Genomic DNA, 22,943 nt, shown 5'->3' with positions numbered 1-22,943 from the left:
AATCCTACTTCTAATCCAATACCCTTCCACTCTGCCATCACTTGACTTAAAAGTAATTCCTGTGCTGTTGTGCTGCTTTGCATTGCTCATGAATGCATACAGAGGAATAAATGTTTATTGTAATACTATTTCTCTATGGGTACTCTTATATTTTTTCATTCTTTTACAGTGACAAAATGTTCCCAGCCTTTGGATTTGGAGCAAGAATACCCCCAGAATACAAAGTAGGTGCCTAAGTGTAATTTTCTAACTTCCTTGAGTTGTGAGACACAAAATACAGGAGGAATGGTGAAAGGCAGAGCAATGGCAAATGGGAACAGCTCCTCTGCTTGTTTTCTTCCATATGTCTTTCTGACCCAGTAATGCCTCACTGAAACCAGAAATCAGGCAGGGCTGGACTTAAAATAATTGTTTGATGACATCCAAAATATTTTATGGTATTGGCAAAGCTTTGTTAGTGGATTCCAAGAGGAGAAATCATGTTTTGAACATATCTCATCAAACATCTTCCTGAAAATAAAGACTTGAGAAGAATTTTGCTCTATGGCAAATTTCTGTGTGATGGTGGACATGGTCAATAACAGGAAGAGAAGTACAAGAGCATGTAGCCATGCTACAGAGAAGTGGTATTATTAAACAGAATAAATAAATAAATAAAATAGATTGATCTGCAGTGATGCTGCAATTTTGAGCATAAATATGCCATCTGGTAGGGTTGAAGACAGTGAAGTAAAAGAAGGAGCATCTAACAGAGAAAGGCCCAAGAAGGAATAAGTAGGAATTCAAATCCTTTGTTTCACAGAGGTTGTGTGGGCAGAAGAATAGTTCTGCATAGATAAATAACCAAAATCCAGGTGGGGACTCTGCAACTCAAATACTGTCTGGAAAGGAGAAGTATTAGCCATGTAATCATGCAGACTTCATCCAGTATCCCTGTGTGCCCTGCTCTGGGTTGTGGCTGAGGTAGGGAGGTGAATACTAGCCAGGTAAGAATTTCTGAGAGGGATTGTGTGCATTCAGCATTGTAAGTCATGAATCAGCAGATGAAAAAAGATGCAGTGTGTTCCTCACAGCTTGTAGGTCTGATACCTGCAGAAGAATAACAGTAGTGATGTACAGCAAAGTTGATACATGTCTTGCAAACAGATGTCTAAGGTAAGTTAATGTATGTTTTAACAACATTGCTTTCTAAGCTTGTCTGTGCCTAGCAAGGTGTTTTGCCTTGCTTTGCTCTTCAAGGGCAACACCAGCATTAATGCTTTCCAAAGTCAGAGACAGCTTCCAGAGCTTTGATATACACTTTAATGTGGCATTATGAGCTCAGAACATCTGTGTCTGTTGTATGTTTGTTCCATCTGCAGCAGCTGACAGCCATCACTGATATTTAAGGTGCTGTCATGGCCTAGTTGTTCCATCATCTGCCAGGTGGCCACCAGTGACTGGGGGAAAACTTGCAACTTTTCCAGTGGTAGAGAGCATCCTTATCTAAGGGCTGCTTGTAGGAAGGTGTTGCTGTGTCAGCTGAAGTCTTTTCAGTGATTTCCTGGTGACAGATGTATAATAAAGATCCCAGCACAAAGCTGCTCTTCTCAGCCAAAATAATCAGCTGGTAGCACTGGTGCTTCAGATCCCATGAGCCTATTAGCAACATACCAGCTTTATTAGACTCCAGCATCATCCTTTTCACCTGATTGTGAGAGCACATTTCAGGTGCTAGCTGGAAAACAGATATCTTGCCAGAAAGTAACTTCAGAGGTCTGTGTAACCAGATATTCCTGCAATCACCAACACCAATTGATTTTTTGCTTTGGCAGAATTAGTGTTTGGATAATTTCCTGACAAACACCCTTAAGAAATTCAGAGACTTGCATTGAACTGAGTAGTCCATTCATAAATGATGAGTCTTATCCTGTAGCATAAGCTCTCCTGAACAGTCTGTCTGTTGCTAACTTCTCAAAGCAAGAAAAAGAATGTGACTCCAGGCCTACAGATTTTTAAAAGTTCAGGAAAAGTAAGGGTAAACTTCAGAAGTTGGGACTGCTTTCTTGTTTACATATGTGTGACTAAATAAAACAAGTCCCAAAGTAAATGGCAATGCAGGTGAAGGCCAGAACAACATCTTTAATCTCTGCTATGGAAACTTGTGACAGAAAGTGACAAAATGACATGACATCAGCTCACAAACAAAATAAAACTTTGAAGAAGGCAAGAACCACATTGCAGGAGACAAACTCTTCTGTGCAACAGAAACAAATAACCAGCTTGGTGTCTGTCAGGGGCACATCCAGCTGGAGCTGCATGAGGAGTTAACAGTCAAATGTGCTGTTGTTCAGTCTCTCCCTGTGATACTCCACACAGTCCATAAAAGTGTCTGGCTTCTTAAAATAAATTATATCAATACTTTTGAGTCCCTGCTTGGCTTTGACTGCATTTCAGAATTGAAACATACATCCTTTAAGATTGAAGAGTCAGCTTCATCATGATGCATTATTAACTAAAGACCAATAAACCTGAAAACCCTTTAGTAATTTGGTATATATTGGTATAAAGTTAATTCAAAGCTGACAGTGATTAGTTTTTGATATGGAACATAGCAAAGATGCATAGGAAACGGAGAAGAAACAGATAAAATTAAAAGTAACAGAGACTGTAGAAAAAACTGCTCCCAAGTTTCTTCCTTAACCTCTTATTTCCTGCTGCAAAAATATGGTAACACTCTAGACACCACAGCAACAGTGCAGATCTCATGCTATTCAAATGATCTCTTCATGTTTTCAGTCACAGCTATTACAAGTCATACATACCATACATTTGTTTTACTAAAGGAGAGCAATGTCATTTCTGCAACAATTTGCATCTTCAAATTTAGGTTGAGTCATTATGAGAACTTCTAAGTTCTGACCCCATCATATGGATAAATCAGCTTCCCATTAATTTAGAGTGTCTGTTTTCAAGCCTCCAGTCCTAATGATCTAACCTGCTCATAACATGTTGGTCTCTGCACTCCAGCACCTGCTCTTTCATTTCCTTCCATACACAACAAATTGCTAGGGCTATGGAAGAAATTACTCCCACTGCCAAGGATTCCTAAGTAACCATGGAGCCCCCATACAACCTAAACAACATAGTTTTTGTCTATCTCTGTAGGCTCTTCATAAATCTCTTGATGGTGTAGCCCTTTAAATCTTGTTTTTATTTATGTTTTCTACAGAATTTCCATTTCAAGAGCACCCTGCTATGTTGTGTTGACTTTATTTTCCCTCATTTCAGCTCCAAATGACACACTTCAGCCGTTAGTAGAAAACCAGCAGTTTCTTAGTGGCAAAAGGAATCTGTGGGAGTGAAGCAAGCAAGACATGCCATATTTATCATTCCTCATCAGTCTAGAGATCTTTCATCTAATATTCAGCAATATGATCTTCTTCCACCAAGACCTGACAAACACATCACCCTGCTCCTTGATCTAAGTAAACCTGTGAGAGAAATATTTCCCTTGTGAGTTTCTATCCTACAAAACTTGCGGAATGGTTTTTGGGCTTTTTCTTTTTCTTTTGCAATGAAAGGAAGCACCTGAGAAGTCTGATATAAAGTGAAGAGGTGGTAGATAATATGGACTCAGACACGGGTGTGAAAGGTCACAGTGAAGAGGAGGAAAGGCAGCAAACCACACAGACTGACTTCTTAGCAGGCAGGACTCAAAGGAGATGAAAATCCACATAGCAGCACAAAACTTACTGTTAAAATGAAAAGCAAGTTCAAATTGTGTCAGCCCCACGACAGGTGGATTGTCATTAATGAAAGCTTGTTTCCTAAAGGAGAATTGCAGGCTGACAGCTGAATAGATACTAAACAACTTGCAGTTTGTTTTAAGAGTCTTGGTTGCTTCTGTATTTTTAGTGAAAGCTTCATTCCCTGTTTTTGGTGTGAGTGTGTGCTGGACACAAACTCACTGCAGTTACACAGACACAGTGCAGCATCTTTACAAGCCTAACCTGCACTGGTTTTTTGGACAGGTGAGGGGCTTGACAAGTGCTGTGGTCTTTATAATTCCTGCACTTTTTAGGAGATTGATGGCTAAAATATATGCAAACCTGAAAATAAATGCAAAAAAAGGATCTGTAACAGACCAAGGGACAAAACAGAATTAGTCTCCTTATCCTTGTTGCATTTAGATCTGGAAACTTGGGCAGCATGCACAAAAATGAAGTTTAAAGGACAATAAATGGCCCAGCTTTGCCAAGCAGAAATGTGTGCAATGTATCTTAGCAAGAAACACAAGCTGTCCAGCTCCCAAACTATTTGATTAATGAGCATTCTGAAAATAATAGCTTTTGACCGAGAGTACTTGAAATTCATTTGTGTCTTAAGCTTTTGCAAAATATGCAGGCATTTCATATTTAGTTTCCTGACTGGCAGTGGCTTAATAGTGTTCAATTTATTCACAGATAAGTGTCTGATATAGTGCATTTTGGCATTTACACTTGTATGCCTCCACTGTTCATGGATTTTTGACAATCCATATTTAAATTATTAAGAAAGCATTCCTCAACATCTGAATTTGTCAGGTTTTTTTTGTCAAATAGTCCTAGTACCATCACCATAGAGGAAAGCTGGAGCTATCTGGAACATGGTCGTTTATTTAAATTAATTCAACAATCTAGAGAGGGGGGAAAAAAGGATTACTAATTTTCAGAATTCAGGCATCCATGTTCAGCATTTGAAAATAAATAAAAACTGTAGCTTCTTATTTTAAGAAATGGAAATTCAGTTAAAGGGGTTTTAAAAAATATGTAGGCCAAACTAGAATAACAAGTTTCAGTGAAACTTAAATAAGATGCCTTTGCACAGTTCAAAAGCCTTTCAGCAATTTGCTTTATTAATATTGGCGGATTTATTATTTTTCAGATTCCAAGGCAGGATTTTTGTTTGTGATTTGAGGTTTCCATCTGAATTCATAAATTATTTTTTAAGAAATCTCAAAATTATCATCAACTAGGAAATTCTCCTTTCCTTTCACCCTAAATTAGAAACATTTTTAGTAAGGGCCATGCATGCTATAAGGATGAATTTCATTGCATCCCAATCTGAGGGAAATAAGTTACCTGCCATGTTAAATCAATGTGATTTTTTTACAAAAGTGGCTATAAAAATATGGAAGTATCATTAAGATTCTTCCAAGTCTCATGGGTGCCATCATATTGATGGAAAACTTCAGGTGTTTGTCATTGTATATGTACAGACAGTGGAGGCATTGGACACTGGTAAAAAAACCAACATTTATATTACTTTTCTTAGCAAAAATATTCCATACTGTTTATTTAATGGTCATTTCCTCAGAAATGCTGTCACTGTAATCTAATTCATAATATATGATAGAGCTAGTTAATTTGCTTGTTAAAAACCTTGAAGGAATTACCTGTGAAATAGTATGCTTCTGCTGTAGGAAGTTCCTGGACAGCAGTGGTTTAATAATCCCACATCCATGATAATATCTGCTAAAGAATGTCACTGGAGCCCTGCAGAGGGAAAAGATTAATTCAGAGCCAAATGTCTTTAGCTACAGGCTTTGAGTGCAGTTGTGTGCAGCAGCCCAAGTAACACCAGCTGATCTCATGTAATCACCTCAGCATGCCAGCATTTCTCTCTCCTTCCCCTTTATGGATTGATTTTATGGATCAGTGTTAAGAAAGGAGGGCTAAGCAGAGGGTCAGCTCCATATTAGAAACTTAGTCCAGGGTCCATGACACACTTTTTTGTGACTGTGACATTCCTTAATGTGAGGCTGACTTCCACCACAGACTGTGGTCTGCAGCTCTTGGGAAAGTTCTCTATGCCAGGTACTGATGTAAAGCAGTCATTCTGTATTTGTGTGACTTGACCATTCCAGGGTTTCCTGACTGTTAGATCAATCCACAATACAAACCACCCTTGTAAATTGTACAAACATGCCTGCTTCTGAACAGCCAAGCATCTCCTTGTTCCCCCTGAGAATTTCTCACTCTTCAGCATCTTAGGTGTTCAAACTTTAGCCTCCTTCTTGTCATGGTTATCAGTTCTGTGAGTATCAATTAGTATCAGAAAGATGCCATTGAGTAGACCAGCTTTGGGTTCTCTGTCATCAGCATTGTTTGCCCTTCAGTCACAAAGCCCTTCCATGGATGAGCTCTACATGGAGTCCTATCAGGTAGCAGCCCAAGTTTAGTAAGGCCTTCAGTATGTGGTGTAAGCCTGAAGTCTCTGCTGGTTTGGATGCTCTTGAGTTCTGGCCACCACAGGGAAGACAGCAAAGGGGCAGGTTGAAGCACAGCTGTCTTTGCTTAACAGAGTGGGGGATGAGTTCTGAGCATTTGAGAAGCTCTGCTTAAAAAATATCTGCTGTTGGCTTGCCTTGGGTGATGTTTTCTTGTTAGTGAACCACCAATGAGCTGCTCAAAGAACTTCTCTCCTTCACATTATACGTAAATCTTGTTCAAATTGTGATATATTGCTCAGAGAGCATAGGAAACAAGCTAATGCTTCTGCACATTCATTGTGTTTCCTATGCTGCCTTCAGGGTACATTTTAACTCTGCTCTTTGTGAATCAGGATGACAATGTATGAGGGCCATTTGCTTTAGAAGGATAGCAGCCGACGCTCAGACACTATTATTTTTTGCATCATTGTGCACACTGGGTTTTCCTTATTGGTCTGAACTGTTGTCTACATTTTTCTTAAATAATAGCGTGGGTGCCATAGCTCTGAACCAGATAAATTGTTTGCATTATGTGATTCTGGAAGAGGTATGGCAACAAAAGCATCCACCATGCTTGCATGTGAGATTAAAATACTGTATTCATAGCTTTTGAAAAGATTTGTATTTTCCTTTAGGTATAATTTCAAGTGCATTTGGAATAAAGAAATAAAATCACTGAAGAGGACAGGGTTGGAAGAATCAGTCTGCAATACATTGCACTGCCATCCTTCTTGCTTTCATAACACAGTTAATGCAAATACATAGAAAGCCTAAAGGAAAGAAAAAGGCTAGTGAACAACAAAAAATATCAATGAGTGAGAACTCCCATAACAGGTCTTGACAGATGCAATTACCTTTGGCCTGCAGCTGGTCGTGAGACTGGCAGATACCAGCTGGGCAAAGCTCACTGAGAGACATCCCGAGCAGCCAGGCAGAAGGGCTCTGGAGCACCTCTGGAGTGTTTCTGGCAGCCCTGATCTTCTATGCTGTTTAGTGAGGAACATAAATAGTGACTTCCTGCATTATCTTCCATGGCCAGGTAGGATAGACTGAATGCACCATGTGAAACCCTCTCTAAGGCTGATGCTTGGTGTAGGAGTTCTCAGTGCCTGGCTGAGACAACTGCAGACTTCTCAGGGAGGTTTTGCTTCAGTCCTTTCCCATCATGGTAGAAGTACTGCTTTATTTAACTCAGTAATGGCAGGCATCACTGTGGTAAGCAAGACTAGCATATGATGGGGAAATTCAATTTCTCTTTGGCAGTAATTTGCCAACTTACAACACTTCACATTCACAGAAGCTTCTCTGCAGTCCCATGTTTGATCTAAGAGTCCCTTAGTCATAGACCAATTTCCATAACCTTGTGTCAAGACATCTAAGCTAGCAAATGAAACAGCAACATCCAGCAAATAAATCTCTTCCTGCAAATAATCCTGGTTCCATTGTACAGGAGGTTGCTTTCCATATCACTAGGACTGTTGGCACTTTTGAAGATTCTACGAGATCTATAACACTTTAAATGTGTATAATTGCAGTTATATAAATGCCTTCTTAAATTTGGGATAATCACCTACATTCAATTTAAAATTATGCAAATTACCTGCTAAACTCTCAGCCACTTTTTGCAAGCCAAATATATATATAGTCACACATTATGCATTGCAATCTGAGCTTTTTCATTCAAGAAAAATTAAGACAAACACAATTAAGAGGCTGGACTTCAGAGCCAAAGAGATTAAAAGGAATCGAGACTTTTCAGTGATCAAAGAAAGGAGTAAAAAAAAATCTGAAAAAGAAAAATGCAGTCAAGAATAAACCTAAAAGAGGAATTCTGGAACTGGAGACTTACAGTGCCTAGCATTATTTAAGCATACAAAAGTTTTGTATTATTTTCACAGGGCACCAAACACAAAATACTTTGTTTTGGTAGAAAATCAGCAACTTTGTTGTATTCTCAGTGATTTCTTTTATAAAAACAGCTTTGTAGGATTTAATGATAGATTGAGATTGGAATATTCACTATCTACAAGAAAAATCAAGAGTCTTCAGGATTTTTTTAAATTTATTACCCCCCCACCCCCCCAGACTAATCTAACTTTTTAACCACCTTAAAATCCTTACACTTCTTACACTCCTGTTCCACACTGGATCCTTGATTTCTCTGGAGAATTCTTTCCCTTGGCCTTAGATGAAGAGCTGTTCACACAGTGAGGTCAGGATGCAGAAGTGAGCTGAGTTTCTGCTGTCACTGCTGTACACAACCTGCCTTCCCTCTCCTGCAGTCTGAGATTCTGAGCTAGGCAGAGCTGGCATTTAAATCCCCTCAGCAATAGATGCCTCTTCTGTGCCCAGCACTGATAGCCCAATCCTGACACCATGTTTATATGATTTTTTATGTATTTGGGTGGGTTTTCTTTATGCCTGTTTTGGTTTTGGTTTTTTTTTTGTTTTTTTTGGTTGGTTGGCTTTTTGTTTTGTTTTGTTTTGTTGTTGTTATTGACAAGTTTGATTCCAGTTTTGCTACTTTGGTTCTGCAGGGAGCTCCAGCTGGGACTGTATTTCACACTTAACAGCTGAAAGCTTGAAAGGCCTCAGGTTTACCCCAGAAAAAATGTCAAGAGTGTTTAACCAAAAGTCTTCTTGGAATAATCTTTCTGACAACAGTCTTCTTTTCTTTCCATTTATCTATAGGTCTCTCATGACTTTGCAATCAATTTCAATGAAGACAACCCAGAATGTGCAGGTAACGCTCACAGTAGGACAGACTGCCATAGTTTTGCTGTGTGCAAAATGTGCATTTTTTTATTGCATCACCTGAGTATTATTCAAAGTGTTTTTAATAAAGAAGGTTAGGATCTGGGGACTTGACAGGCTCCAAAACATTGAGCTTAACTTTAGAAATCTTGGAAAGTGCCATACATTAATTTCCTGAAAAGCAGGTGAACATTCAGCACTTGGACTTCTGGAATCACTATTTCTGAGAACTAGACTAATTGAAAATTTTCAGCTACCTCAACATCACAGGTTGTGCTGCAGAAGACATGCAGGATAAGAAAGGTAGGATGTGAAAAAGCAAACTGTGAACCTCTGTGATCAAAAATTCCCTCAGTTTAGAGCCAGGTCTTTGACCAGACTTACAGCTTGCTGCAAGTAAAGGGCAGGGAAGCAGCTGATGACTGTTGTGGTAGAAAGAAAGCTACTTTCCTGAGAGCAAATGCAGCAGGAGGCTACAGTGTAAGATATTGGTATGTTCTGCCAGTAATCATTAATCCTTGGTAATCAGAGGCTAGATTTAAGAAGCAGATATTGCTGTATGTGAGAGCTGCAGTGACTGATGCTGTCTTTCTAAAATCTCCTGCCACAATTCAAGCATTTTGTAAAAGACAGTAACAGGAAAATAACCCCTAAACAGAATAAGTTAAGAGTCTTGCTTGGGTGATCATTGCTGTCTGAAATCCACAGGTTGTTATTCTCCCATATCCTTCTGTTTCCATCCACATACTGAACTGGATATTTCAAAATGCTCCTCCTGTTCAAATTTTCTACCTGCTCCTTTTAGCCCTTCTCAGGCTTAGTAGTGGCTTTATTTTGGGCATGGGCAGCAAACATGTTCAGGATGAGAGCTAAAATGCAAAGAAATGAAGTGAGGAAAAGAAGAGAGGACAAGCAATTCAAGGGAAGGAGACATTAAAAGAATTTGGAGTTCACATGTCTTAAATGCAAGACCTGTTTCTGGTTCAGTGGGCATTCCTGCTTTGTTCTTGCACTGTTGGATTGCCCCAGCCTTTGCAGGTCATTTGCTTGAAATGCAATTGTGCATAAGTCCTACAGCTGCTTGATGTGCTCACACAGCTTTTTACATTGCTTTTAAGGAGTCCAAAGAAGCAGTTACATGTATGCATCTGGAAGTGCCTGTAAGCTTGTAAGCCAGCTTGATGTTGAGACTTCAGTGTAGCAAAAGACACCTCAGAATTCTGTCTGGACCATCATATTTTATAATGTGTCATTAAAACACTTAACAGTGTTTAGGTGATAACATATTTATATGTGTGCAGTGTTCAAACAGAGCTTTGTTTCTCAGTCTAACTGCAGGATATCTGTGACCCTCTGCACACTGCAGAGAAAAACTCTAGCAGTCTATGCAAAGAACACTTATTTTTATCTTCCCCCTCTCCCTTGCTGCTTCTTTTGAGTTCAAGGCTAATTCTTTTACCACATTAGCATTGTTATATTATGATTTTTATTTATTGAAAAGGCTGCCACATCCAGATGGTGCCAGCAACAGAGTTTGGACAGACAAACCCTCTGTAAGCAAGAGATTTACTATCCAAACCACACTCTGTATGCAATACTAAATTTAACAATGGAAATGAAGGGGGGTAAAATAAACCAGGAAGGAGCTACTCCATGAGGCTTGGCTTATGTCACTTAATAATTTAAACTTTATCAGTATCTTTGCATAAGACTCAGTTATCTGATAAGTTAGCCCATTGCCTGAAAGGAGTTCTAGGCCTAAGAAAATTTAAAATAATCAACAGCATGAAAAAATGCCAGGGAAGAAATCTTGCAACATTTGCACCTGTATCTGAAAGATATTAAAAGCACTTCTTTGTCTTAAATGAGACCTTTTAAAATAATATCCACCAGGGTGAAAACAAGAAGTGGAGAAAAAACAGAAAATGTGTTGTTTAATTGTCTGCTGCAGCTTGTTATCTGCCTGTCACGGGTGTTTGTTTGTTCTTGATGTTTTCTAGATGCTCTCACTGTATTAGGTGTCACAGGGAACAGTAACATCAGCAAGTCATGTGGAGAAAGGATGCAGGACTGAGAAGGAGATAAAATGCTCAGTGATTACTCTATTTTACCTTGTAGTATCTAGCATACTTGCCAGAAAATAAAGTATAATTGCTTAAGAGTATCTTGTTTTAAACAAAGAAACAGTGGTTGGATGCAATATAAAAAGTATGTGCCTATTTTGCCTTTGAGGAATGAAATTCTTTTCTCTGTGGAAGTAGAGCTTTTGCTGGCACAAGGTAGTGTGAAACATCACTCTACATACAGGGAGCACTGGAATTCATAAAATGTAGATATCCTCACCTGTAACCATTTCCATTCTTGAAAATGTTAGTATTTATGGTCTTAGATTTAGTCTTATATGGTCTTATATTTGTAGTATATTACTTTTATAGTCTTGTAATTAATACTTTATAATCTGAGGAAAAAAGTAGGCAAAACCTCTAGTCTGAATGAATATATCTACACATCTGTCTTAAACCCATATATGCATGTGTATATATATGTATGTATGCACTGTTTTTCAATGGAGATGCTGAAAGTGGATTCCAAATAAAAATGTAAAGAGTTGAATTGTGAAAAAGATGCACATTGATTCTGCCTAACATAAAGGAGTACAAGAAGAGCAAGATACAAAGTAATCCACTCACATATCCTGTTGAGTTGGGATTGGATGGGCAGTAAATATATCTAAAATATATTAATCTGAGAAAGCAAATAAGAAATTATGTTTCTAGAACATGTCTCTGCCTAAGACGAGAACAACTTTCTGACATGAACGACACTATATCTCTGTGGAATGCAGGGAATAAGGTTTATCTTACATTATTTTACTGCAAAAGAAGAAAAGTACATTGTATCTTATCATCTTAGAGAAGATTTATGAGGCCTTCATGCAACATCATTAAATATATGTCATGAAATCCTTAGCAAGTTTAAAATTGGAAGTTAACCAAAGGTCAGTTTTGCAATATGTAATTTAGTCACTGGAATTACCAAGGGAAATTTTGTAACATTTCTTTACATTTCAGCCAATCACAGCTATAACTGGAGCAAGTTTTTTTGTCTGTTGGCACTGCAATGGAAAAATATATCTCTAGCTGTGTCTAAAGAGAGAAAACTGTTCTCCACCACTTTTTTATAGGAGTGTATGTGTGTATTGTAAAATAATTACAACTCCCATTTGTTAGAATAAATCTGCACCCATCTATCTTGTAAATATGGTTGAGTAAAAAATCTCATGAATGAGAAAGTCCCCATGCAAAATGAAACTGGCTTAGGATCTTACTGAAGTAATTTCATTCTGCAGCATCCTTTGTAAAGCTTTTCAGTCTATCACTTTCCTTCCAACATTAGACCTCTAGTCCTTTAGGTCTGGTAAGCTGGGAGTACTGAATGGGGAGGCTAATGTGCATCACTTCAAGAAATCCTTCTTCTCAATGATTGAAAATACCAATTTCCATTCTGTGATCTGTCAAGTGTGTCAGAAGAAGTCTTTGCTCCCTGGTCTGACTATATATCCTGAAATGAAAAAGCCAAAAATAGCTAGTTCTCCATCAAAAATTCTCAGCTAAAGCTCATTTTTCTGTAGGCTGCAAAGCATCCTGCTGTTTCTTCCAAGATTTCACAGCTTTTGGTCATAGTCAAATTCAACCTGTGAGTGATTATGCAAATTAACCCTGAAAAATTATTTTCTTAGCACAGGGCAGTCAGGTATTTGAAAAGATGTTGTGAATTCCTTAACAGCTTTAGGGCATAAGTACAAGGGGCAAATTTGTTGGCAACTGCCACGATAAACAACAATATTTATCTGAAGAGGAGAAAGAAGTGTTGTAATGTTTCTTAATGTGTGTCTGGCCTTTCAGCATGGATCTTAATTGTTGATCAGGAAGCTAACACATCTTAAACCCAGAAGAGGATGGAAGCTATGGCATTGCAAGCTCATACCTGAAAAATAGGCATTAAAAGCTGCTGGGAAGGAGAAGCATGAGATAATCAATCTACAAACTAGATTCAAGGCATCTAGAGACAAATTCCTGGAAATTATCTGAAGTTGCTAGTCTTTTATAATCATATAGTATTTTTAATTTTTTTCATTAAGAACCCACCTTTCATTTATATTTTAAACAAGCCTGATACTGACAATGAGCTCCACTTTTTTTTTTTTTTTTCTTCTTTGGTTTTCCATGCCAGGAATACAGGGTGTTGTGGAAGCTTATCAGAGCTGCCTTCCTAAGCTGCAGCTGTATGGACCAACAAACATTGCTCCCATTATCCAGAAAGTGGCAAAATCTGCATCAGAGGAGACCAACACCAAGGAGGCTTCGGTAAGGGAAAAAAAGCTGTGTTTGCCTTTTTTTCTTGTCTTATTTTGGATCTCTTGTAGACCATCAAAACAAGGCCTTTTAATGCAGACTGTGCCTTCACAGTTTTTATTAACTGCCTTCTCAGAAGCCAGCTGAAACCTGTGTCAGTTTGAAGAGTGTATCCAGTATTTATATCTTTGGTTGTCACAGCTTTAAACTCTTTGCCCATTGATCTATTTCCTGCTTTTACGGATGTTTCATTGTAGGACACCTAGTTCTTCACTGTGGAAATAGAAATGGCACTACTAAGCTGACAAAAATTGAGCATTGAAGCTCTCAGAGTCTTGGTTGTACCAGAAGATGAGTTCAAATGTTTCCCTACTCAGACTACCCAATTCATGTCTTTTGCAGAGACTGTAGTAATTTTTTTCTGTTCACCTAGGGGATTTTTCCAACCATTCATTTTAATATGGTAAGGATACAGTTTTCAGCTTGTTATTACTGATGAAGTAATTTGTACCTTTTAGAAACTGGAAGACTAGTCTGTTAGCCTGCACCTGATAAAAATCCCAGAAATATTTCTTGGGCTAAAAGACTTACATATAATGTAAATTTACACATTTGAGATGAATTAGGTTTATTTTGATCCTGCCTTGAAGACAGAATGGGAGAAAGGGAGAGCAAGAGAATTGGAGGGAATATGTGAGTGAGTAGCTCTTACCATTTACAAGAGAGTGCTGTGGGAGTAAAGGATGTAAGAGACATTGTGTGCTGCAGCACAAAAAGTGCCTAAGTACTGAACAGAATAGAGCTGTGCATTGGCATGTGCCTCATCACCTGGCCTAGAACTTTCCCTAAGCTTTCTTCATATTCTGAGCCTTTTTATAGTCCTATTAGGGCAGGAGTTACTAAAAATTTCTGTTCATGAATCTGGGTTTGTGACTGATATTTACAAGAGCATGTAACACAACAGGGGGTAATGGCTTCAAACTGAAAGACAATCTAACTTTAGATTAGATATTAGAAAAAACTCTTTGCTGTGTGAGGGGTGAGGCACTGGAACAGGTTGCCTGGGGAAGCTGAGGTTACCCCATCCCTGGAAGTGTTCAAGGACATGTTGGATGGAGCTCTGAGAAACCTGGTCTAGTGGAAGGTGTCCCTGCCTCATCATCAGTTCAGCCTAAATGATCTTTAAGGTCCCTTCAAACCCAAACTATTCTGTGACTCTGTGATTCCACTGTTGTTTCCAGAACCTTGATAGTATTTAGGGTCTCAGTCCTAAAATGGGGAATTGCCGTGTTTGAATTTCCATACCCACCTAATCCTGAGGTGGCTCACTCTAACCCAGTGCTGTTTCTGATCTAATATGCCCTGCTGAATAAGTTCCTACATTTTATACCTAAGCTTCCCCCTTTTTCTCTGAAAAACAATTTCTATTGTTCAAGAATGTTCAAGATGAAGTTTTCTCCTTGCATGTTTTGTTTTATTCATGACAGGACAAGATGATTGGAACATTTTGAGTTTATATTGCTGTATATATATAGTTATTATTGATATTTAGTGTGTTAGCATTGCTCATGCAGAGTGACCAAATCCTATGATTTGTTCATTTTTCCTGTTAATGTACATTGGTTAACTGACTCCAGCTGCCTAAAAATTCATAAGGGATCCAAGTAAGAGCCACTCTTCACCATTACCAAGTGAAGAAATGTCATAGCTCATGATCCTATTTCATTCAGTGGGCTTTGAAGTTTTTGGGAAGAAATTACAAGCTCACCAAATCGCTTTCTCTCCTCTGGAGAATAAGAAAACCTCTCTTTGAAGAGTATGAAGATGGATATATTCCTGCCTTGCTCTCGTCTGAGACCCCTTTATTCTGCAGAGGAGAAATTAGTAGCTGAGGAGCATAGAATGGAAAATTCTATATAGTCAATATAACATCTCTTTTGAAAAAGGTCCATGAGTGAGTTACCAGGAACACTTTTATACTTTTTAACTTAAAAAGGTTGAGCAGCTTTGTAACACTAACTCAAGCTCCACTTTTCCCTTCCCGCCCAACACCCCCAGCAATATTTCATCCTGCTGATCCTGACGGACGGCGTCATCACGGACATGGCCGACACCAGGGAGGCCATCGTGCACGCCTCCCACCTGCCCATGTCCGTCATCATCGTGGGCGTGGGCAACGCTGACTTCAGCGACATGCAGATGCTGGATGGCGACGACGGCATCCTGAGGTCCCCCAAGGGCGAGCCCGTGCTGCGAGACATCGTCCAGTTTGTGCCATTTAGGAACTTCAAACATGTAAGCTGAATTTGCCGCGCTTGCCGCGGAAGGGTGAATGGGCATAGCAAGTGATTAACCTTGCATGGAGTGTTGAGTAAGTTTGTGGCATTATTGTGTCAGAAATAGTGACAAAAAAGGAATCAGAATGCAATGTGCTCCATTAGTGAGTTGGTGAGGGTTGGGAAAGGAAGAGATGAGGCAGAATCTGTGTGCTTTTTGTGGTGCCAGTCCTTGCTTCCGCTTTCTCCCTGATTTAATTTGGTTACTTTCCCTGCCTATTTTTTCCTGGTGTCTGTTTTCTATTCTCTTTTGTATCTGTTCTATTAGGACTACTGTATTCTGCTTTCTGTTCCTTTATTTCCACAGGCAGAATTTTGGCTTTGAATTTGTCCCCACAGTGTTCCCCAGGAGGCTGTTTCTTTATTGAATTTTGGTGCCTGAGTTCTCAAATGCAGGACTTTCCACCCACAGCATCCAAGCTGCCTCCAAACCTTTTCCCAAATTCTGTACAAGAACACAGACAGGAAAATGGCATTACTGAGAACTTCCCTCTGCCCTCAGCCAGCTGTTACTGACTGAGGCCAGTGTAGGAAAGAAAGGAACAGAACCAGCATTAAATTGCCAAATCTACAGTAAAGCTTTGGTCATTAACTTTTCTTCTCAGTCACCTGCCCTACATTATACCATCTGTTCCAGGGACTCTTCAGCAGCAGGGTAGGCACAGTGTTCACCAGCAGAAGAGGCTTTCCCACACACAGAGGGGTTTTTCAGAGCCCTTTTCCTCCATATGGAGGCATGCATTATGCTCCTCTGCAGTGCTCATCCCATCCTTTTCCTTCCCTTTTCCCATCTTTCTCTCCCTTCTCTCCTCTCACTTCTGTTACATTTACTTGGTTCTCCAGGCTGTTTTTTTGCTCTGTCTAGGAAGGATATCCTCAGATTTGATTTGAGAATTTCTTTGCCTCACAGTGCAACTGACTCATTTTCCTCATGAGACTGCTCTTTTCAATCAGCTCCCATATGCTAGAGATCCTCAGATTTGGATATGTCACAGCCAGTTCTCAGCTCTGGGCTGGTTTTGATCTCAATATGGGTTCGCATTGCTTACATTTCTTTTTTACTTTAGCTTCTTTTTTCAGTTTTTCTGGGATTTTTGTCACCATGAAAGATTCTTCTGTTTGCTACTTCCAAAATACCTTCATTTTTCTCTTTTCAAGGGTTGTTCTTTTTTTCTCATTTCAAAATGCATTTTTTTAATTTTTGCCTTAGATCTAGACACACTTCTTACTTTTACAAACTCTACTGAGGAGCAAGAGAAACAGACTTGTTCCTCTTTTCCTTCTACCTTTATGTAAGCCATGGATGCACACAGGAAGGAAAACTCACCTTATGCTGTTAGTTTGGTGACACCATGCCAAATAGCTACAGATTGACTGCTGAGTTGTAGAGCTGCACATTTCTGTGCTGACAGGGGCACACAGCCACCTACCTGCTGAAGCAAAGTATGAGCACAACCACCTCCTAGCTTGTGATTCCTTCAGCACATAATCACAAGTGCATAGTGCTGCACTGTAGTCATTGGAAAAGTGTCCAGAGCTGAGTTATTTATGGGCTAGTGGGAGAGCTACTTTTAATTAGGTGAACACATGTTTCTGCAAGGAACTGGCAAAGCCAGCTACATTTGTTATTTTTGGTTTCACTTTGTATTTCATAATAAAGCTAAAATCATCCTGGATTTAATAGATTAACGCTGACAGTTGCAGTTCTGGCTCTAAATATATTGTGCCCCTGGTGTTAACTTGTGACTGAATCTGTGGCATTGTTATTGCCAGCACTGGTCAAATGACAAGCATATATTCTTTTTAGCTAATTTAGATTAAATTCCTCAGTACTGGGAGAGGAAAGCAATCTTTATGTATTCTTCTTGTTAAATAGTGATATTTTTCTCCCTCTTTCAGTAGCAAAGATAACACAGAGCAAATACAAATCTATCTCTATACCTATCAGAAAAGTTAATAAATCTTATGCAACCTGATATTTAGTCTGTTTATTGTGATCTTTCAGTTTTTCAACAAATGTCAGTGTAATGGAGGAGTGCTTATAAAAATAGCCACTTCTGGTTGAATTTCTTCATTGTCATATCCCAAATAATCTCTCTCTCTCCACAAAGTGATGTTCACAGCTTCCTTGCTTACTTAGCACAAACAAAAGACCATACATCAGCTAGCGAAATAATTTTTCACAAGAGAAATGAGTTTTGATTCAAAATTATTTTTCCCCACAGAGGAAATGCAGATTTAACACATTTGGGAGATTTTTGTCAGATCAGTTCTGACCAAACACAAGAATTTACATTATATATTAGCATATTATTTTTGACAGCTTTAAGCAAAATATATATTTAGGTACAAACCCCATTCATTTTGTCAATGTACTTTGTGCTAATTTATTAAGTAGAAAAAAAAGTTGAAGGATCTTTTCAGAAAGATTAAAAATCAAATTGTGTAAAGTTTATAGGTTTCTCTGATAAATCAAGTATTTGTTTATTCCCAAATCCATATTATATCTATTAAGGACAGAAGGAGAGAAGAAAATGTTATGTGTGAGCTTTTTTGTTTTGTTTTGTTGGAAGAGTAAACCAAAATTCCCTTGGAGTCAAACCAAGCAATATTTTTTTTTCATTACTTCTATTCTCAGGTCAGCTTGGAACTCAAAATCTCATATCTATCCAAAGCGATCAAAAATAATTTGTGCAAAACCTTCTCCCTTTGAGAAAATGGAAGGGGGCGGAGAAGGAAGTTGTAAAAATAACCTATAGAACGAATCCCTCTTATTTTATAAGTTTGACTTCAGAGAAGGTTCTGAGCCTGCACAGCACTTATACAGGCATTTAACATATTTCAATTAGTTATCCACATACTTAAAATTTTATACTCACGTCAATGTCTTACTGCCTTAAGACTCAGTGTAGACAGCAGGTTCTATTACAGAGGTTTAATCTCCTATGCAATACAGTGCAGAAGTACTTCAGTAAAACATCTAAGCTTTTTCTCTCTCTTTAAGGAATATCTTTGAAGCCATCAAAATAATAATAGCAACTGTAGTGACTCTTGGCAAATCCTGTAATTGTAGAGGCTTGATAAAATCAAGGTAACCATTAACACTTTAAAAATGTCCCATTGTATAGTGGGTGACATATGCCATTCACTAAAGGGGAACATAACAAACAAAGGAAACATATTTTCCCTGAATCCAAGTGATTTTTTTCTCTCTCTAATCATCACCACCCCGGTAATGTGAGTGTCCTTCACCTGAAACTGTAGAACAGTGATGCTCCATCACTGAAACCTAGTTGAAGAAAATCACCTACCTCAATCCATTCACAGTCATATTTTAAGAAATGAAATTTTCTGCCTTTGGGATGTATGATATATTTACTGGGCACAAATCTGATGCCATGGGTAGATTGTATTCCATTTTGCATTGTATTTAATCACAAAGGTTAACAGCTGTGACTTCATAACATACATCACCACAAAGGAGTGTGGAAAGCACATCTCTCAACCACTGCAAGGAGCAATGTTTTGCACTATGCATTGTAGCTGAAGGTTAAGCATTGTGAAGCTATAGAACTGAACCCACAGTCATTTGTAATACACACCAATTATGGAATCACAGGGGATTATTTTCCTGCTGCTGACTGATCTGACTATTGTGCATCAGCTATCAATTGAGAACTATTCATCTTGAGGTGTTTATTGCTAGGATGCTCTTCAAGCAGTGGAGAAAATGTTACAGTAAAATATTAATTTAATGTTCCATCTGTGTTAAAGACCCAGCAAAGGTAATCCTTATACAACACTGATTAACTGAGTCTGTGTTTTAGCTTCGAAGTTACTGAGTATAATTCTCACTTAAAAAATGCTGCTTTGCACCATCTGATCCAGAAATGAGAGTGCTTTACCATCACAAAAAGCATGTAGGGTACAGGTGGTCCCAATCACCACAGAGGAAACCAATCCCAAGCCTGATTTTGGGATGTTCTTTGTCAGAAAGAGCCCCAGGACAAAGGGACATCACTGGCATGATGAAACTCAGTAAAGCAACAGTTGCCCATGCTCAGACTGAAGCACAGAGTCAAGCCAGCTTCCCCAGAGCAGCCCTGCATGGGGCACACATTGCCTGTGAACCTGTGGGCACAATAAATGTTTTCACTTAAACCTCAATGAAAGGCTTTTCAGCTGAGGACTCCTGAAGTGGCAGTGATTCAGCTGTGCATCTGAGCCCTGACAGAGCCTTTTGTGAAGGGCTGACCCTTTGTTCAGGAGGAATGGATGTGACTCAGAAGAGAGGAGTGGAGGGGGAGGAGGATGCACAGCAGTGAGTGCTGTTGGCCCAAAGTTCAGAACACGTGAACTACACAGATCCAGAGAAGCTGATGCCAGTCCTGCACAGCATTTTTAAAGACAGAGCAGAGCAAAGTTTCCTGATTGCTATGGCTTGTGTGTGCAGCGCTGGCTCAGGGCTCTTCCCCCACTCTGTTTTTACCTCTGTGTAGGGTTGCATTTTTGGTAAAATAGAGGCAGGTTAAGCTATATACAGCTTTGACACATTGGGAAGAAGATTTTAAAAAACAGTAATTTTCAATTGTAGAAATCAGCCACTTGTGTGATTCTGATTATTTTAGTTGGAAGTAGATGAACTTTAAGGTCCCTTCCAACCCAAATCATTCCACAATTCTATAAAGCAGGTTTATGCAAGAATAGGGCAACTCGGGAAAACCATGCCTTCCACTTTTCAGGGTTAAAATGAATGGGTTCTGTTACTGTGTAACACTTTAGAACACTTGCTGCACCGTCACTTGAAGTATGCTCTATGCTTTGCCAGTTTGTTCACACAGAAATGTTCCAGGCTTTCTTGGCTGCACAAATATTTTTGGTATAAATGTCACAGTAGCGAAATAGCAGTTTAATTTCATTTGTTAATAATCCCATACGTGAGTCAAAATACAAAAATACAGGCAAAAATCCAAAAACCTCTTTCTGGTTTTGGTATCTTATTTTTTGATACTGGATTTTCTAATAGCCTGGGGTTTTCTTCACCCTTGGATTAGCCTGCCTACAAATAGTTTACCATTTACATTCTATGTAAACCAAATTTTAAGACTCTGTAAGGAAGAGGATGCCACCCCACAAAACAGAGTAGATCAAAAAACAGTCAAGACAACTGCTTTGTGACATGGTAGGTTTGAAACTTGACTGATAACACAACAGACAATGAGGAGGAAAGTGCTCCTTGATTTGGGAAAAAGTACTTGGTTTGCAGAAGTGTGATCCAGCCACCAGTTGAGTTCCCATGCATTGTTTGAGCTGCAGTCTGCATTCTATAGAGATAAATACATCAACTTAAACCTCTCAAAATGAAATTTAAGTGTTTGCATTTTTACTGCATCTTTGTGGTGGGTTCAAAGGGAACATGGCCAAGCAGGCTGGTTCCAGAGGACTTGGAATCAGTTCTACCCTAACACTTAGAAACCAGCAAATCTAAAACACAGGGCCAAAGGGTGCATAGGAAAAGTCCAGTTTTGTCACTGCTGAATTCAGGGGCTGAGGAATATCCATGCAGCACACACAGATAATGGTTGCCCTCAAAACATCTAGAGGCACCTCTGCTTAAAATGAAGCATTATCAGGGTATGATGCAGCAACTTTGTGTTGTTGATGGGCAGGGTTTCTGACTGCACTGAGGGGGAGCCTTCCTCCCTGCCTGGGATGAAAGCCAGTGGCCATCTCTATATCCATCACTAACTTTCAGAGTCATCAGTTCTTAGTCTGGTTGACACCTGCCACTTTTACATTGCAGGAAGAGCTTTAAAGCCTTTAAAACCAAGACTCGGACTGAAAGTTTATCGTAACCATGGTTTAATTCCAAAAAACACAGTATTTTTTTATTGAATTAAAAACTTTCCCAGCCATTAAAACACCATGCCAGATTCCGAAGAGCAGAATGGTGGTGAAGGCCTCCCTTTCACAGTGTTGTCCATTCATGTTCAGCTTGGAGCTCTGCAGGGCTCCTTGCTGAACACTGATGAATTAAGTCTTTGCAGCTTTTATTGCATATGGGGCTCTCCCAGGGTGCAGGGAAGTTCAGTTACCCTGAACTTAAAATAGTCCAAGTCGACCTGAAGTCACACTGAGGACTTTTGGCTCTAGTGTACTTTTAGGCAGCTACAGCTCCAGACCTAAACTGACTCATAAAATGAGTTTCCAGCAACAGTGTGATTCACTTTAAGTTTTTTTTGCTTTCCATTTCTGTACCATACTTGATCTCATGGCACCAATGCCTCTAAAACCCATGGCATTACTAGCAGAGAGCCAGGTTAATGCTTGTGTTTTCTACCATTTCCTGCAGGCATCCCCAGCTGCTCTAGCAAAAAGTGTTTTGGCTGAAGTTCCAAACCAAGTGGTGGACTATTACAATGGCAAAGGGATAAAACCAAAATGTGTGTCAGAGTACGAGTCTTCCAGGACACTAGCTCCATGAACCTGCCTGCACTCTTTTACAAAATTAAAAAAGAAAAATGCTACTGTCTACAACTACTGTATTTAAAAAATCAAACAAAAAAATAGCACGTTTTGGTGATTTTTAACTAAAATAACTTTTTTTTTTCTTTGCATGTGCAGCCTAAAGGCTTAAATCTGTTAAGCAGTTGTATTGTTGAAAACTTTTTATGAGAAAAAAAATCCAGAAAAAAAAAGTGAACTCTTTACATTACAGCATGTTGCCTTGAAATAAAAAGTTATCTGTATCTGGTTTTTATACAGGTTTGTTGAAATTTTGCTAAATTTCTTATATTTACACTGTAAAGCATTTTGAAATATTTATTGAGAGTTGATAGCCAAAATGTCTGGTTTAATCTGCTATGAACTGAGAGATTTTTCCAAATGGCAGATGCATGAACTGTATTTTGCATGTTTAAAATAAAAACAACACAGTTTTGCAGTTGTCTTTATTTCTCTCTGCCACAAGGTCGCCTACTTTCAACTTCCATATTCCAAGGGAAGGGTAATAAACTGTTTCAAGAGATACCTGACCTGAACCATGGACATTTCTAATGTCAGCACCTTATAACATGGACACCCAAACAAGCCCACTCAGTCTGTAGCCTGAGTGGTAATTTTTCAAAAGCCTGACAAATCCAGCTGTTACAAAGTGTGCAGACCACAGCTGTAAAGAGATCTGGCTTGGAGAGCATGATCCACCAGGACACCATGTCTTAAAACATGCCTACTTAATCCAAACAGTCTGGCTGGCTTTCAAACAGG

General features: G+C 39.0%; 1 protein-coding gene across 3 annotated transcripts in view; it reads left to right on the top strand.

Moving 5' to 3' along the window:
* CPNE4 (copine 4) overlaps window positions 1–22,616 on the top strand; it is a 220,861-nt gene extending 198,245 nt beyond the window's left edge. For all 3 annotated transcript variants that reach the window (XM_079302038.1, XM_079302037.1, XM_079302039.1), the window contains 5 exons: window positions 170–224; window positions 8,924–8,975; window positions 13,220–13,353; window positions 15,400–15,636; window positions 22,030–22,616. In XM_079302038.1, coding sequence (XP_079158164.1) covers window positions 170–224; window positions 8,924–8,975; window positions 13,220–13,353; window positions 15,400–15,636; window positions 22,030–22,161 — 610 coding nt within the window. In that variant the 3' untranslated portion in view covers window positions 22,162–22,616. The remainder of the gene's footprint in view (window positions 1–169; window positions 225–8,923; window positions 8,976–13,219; window positions 13,354–15,399; window positions 15,637–22,029) is intronic.
* The last annotated feature ends 327 nt before the right edge of the window (window positions 22,617–22,943 follow it).

The sequence above is a fragment of the Erithacus rubecula genome (genome assembly GCF_903797595.1).
Source record: "Erithacus rubecula genome assembly, chromosome: 3".
Taxonomy (NCBI): Eukaryota; Metazoa; Chordata; class Aves; order Passeriformes; family Muscicapidae; genus Erithacus; species Erithacus rubecula.
The sequence above is the reverse complement of the archived record's forward strand: the minus strand, read 5'-3'. Positions and strand labels throughout refer to the sequence as shown.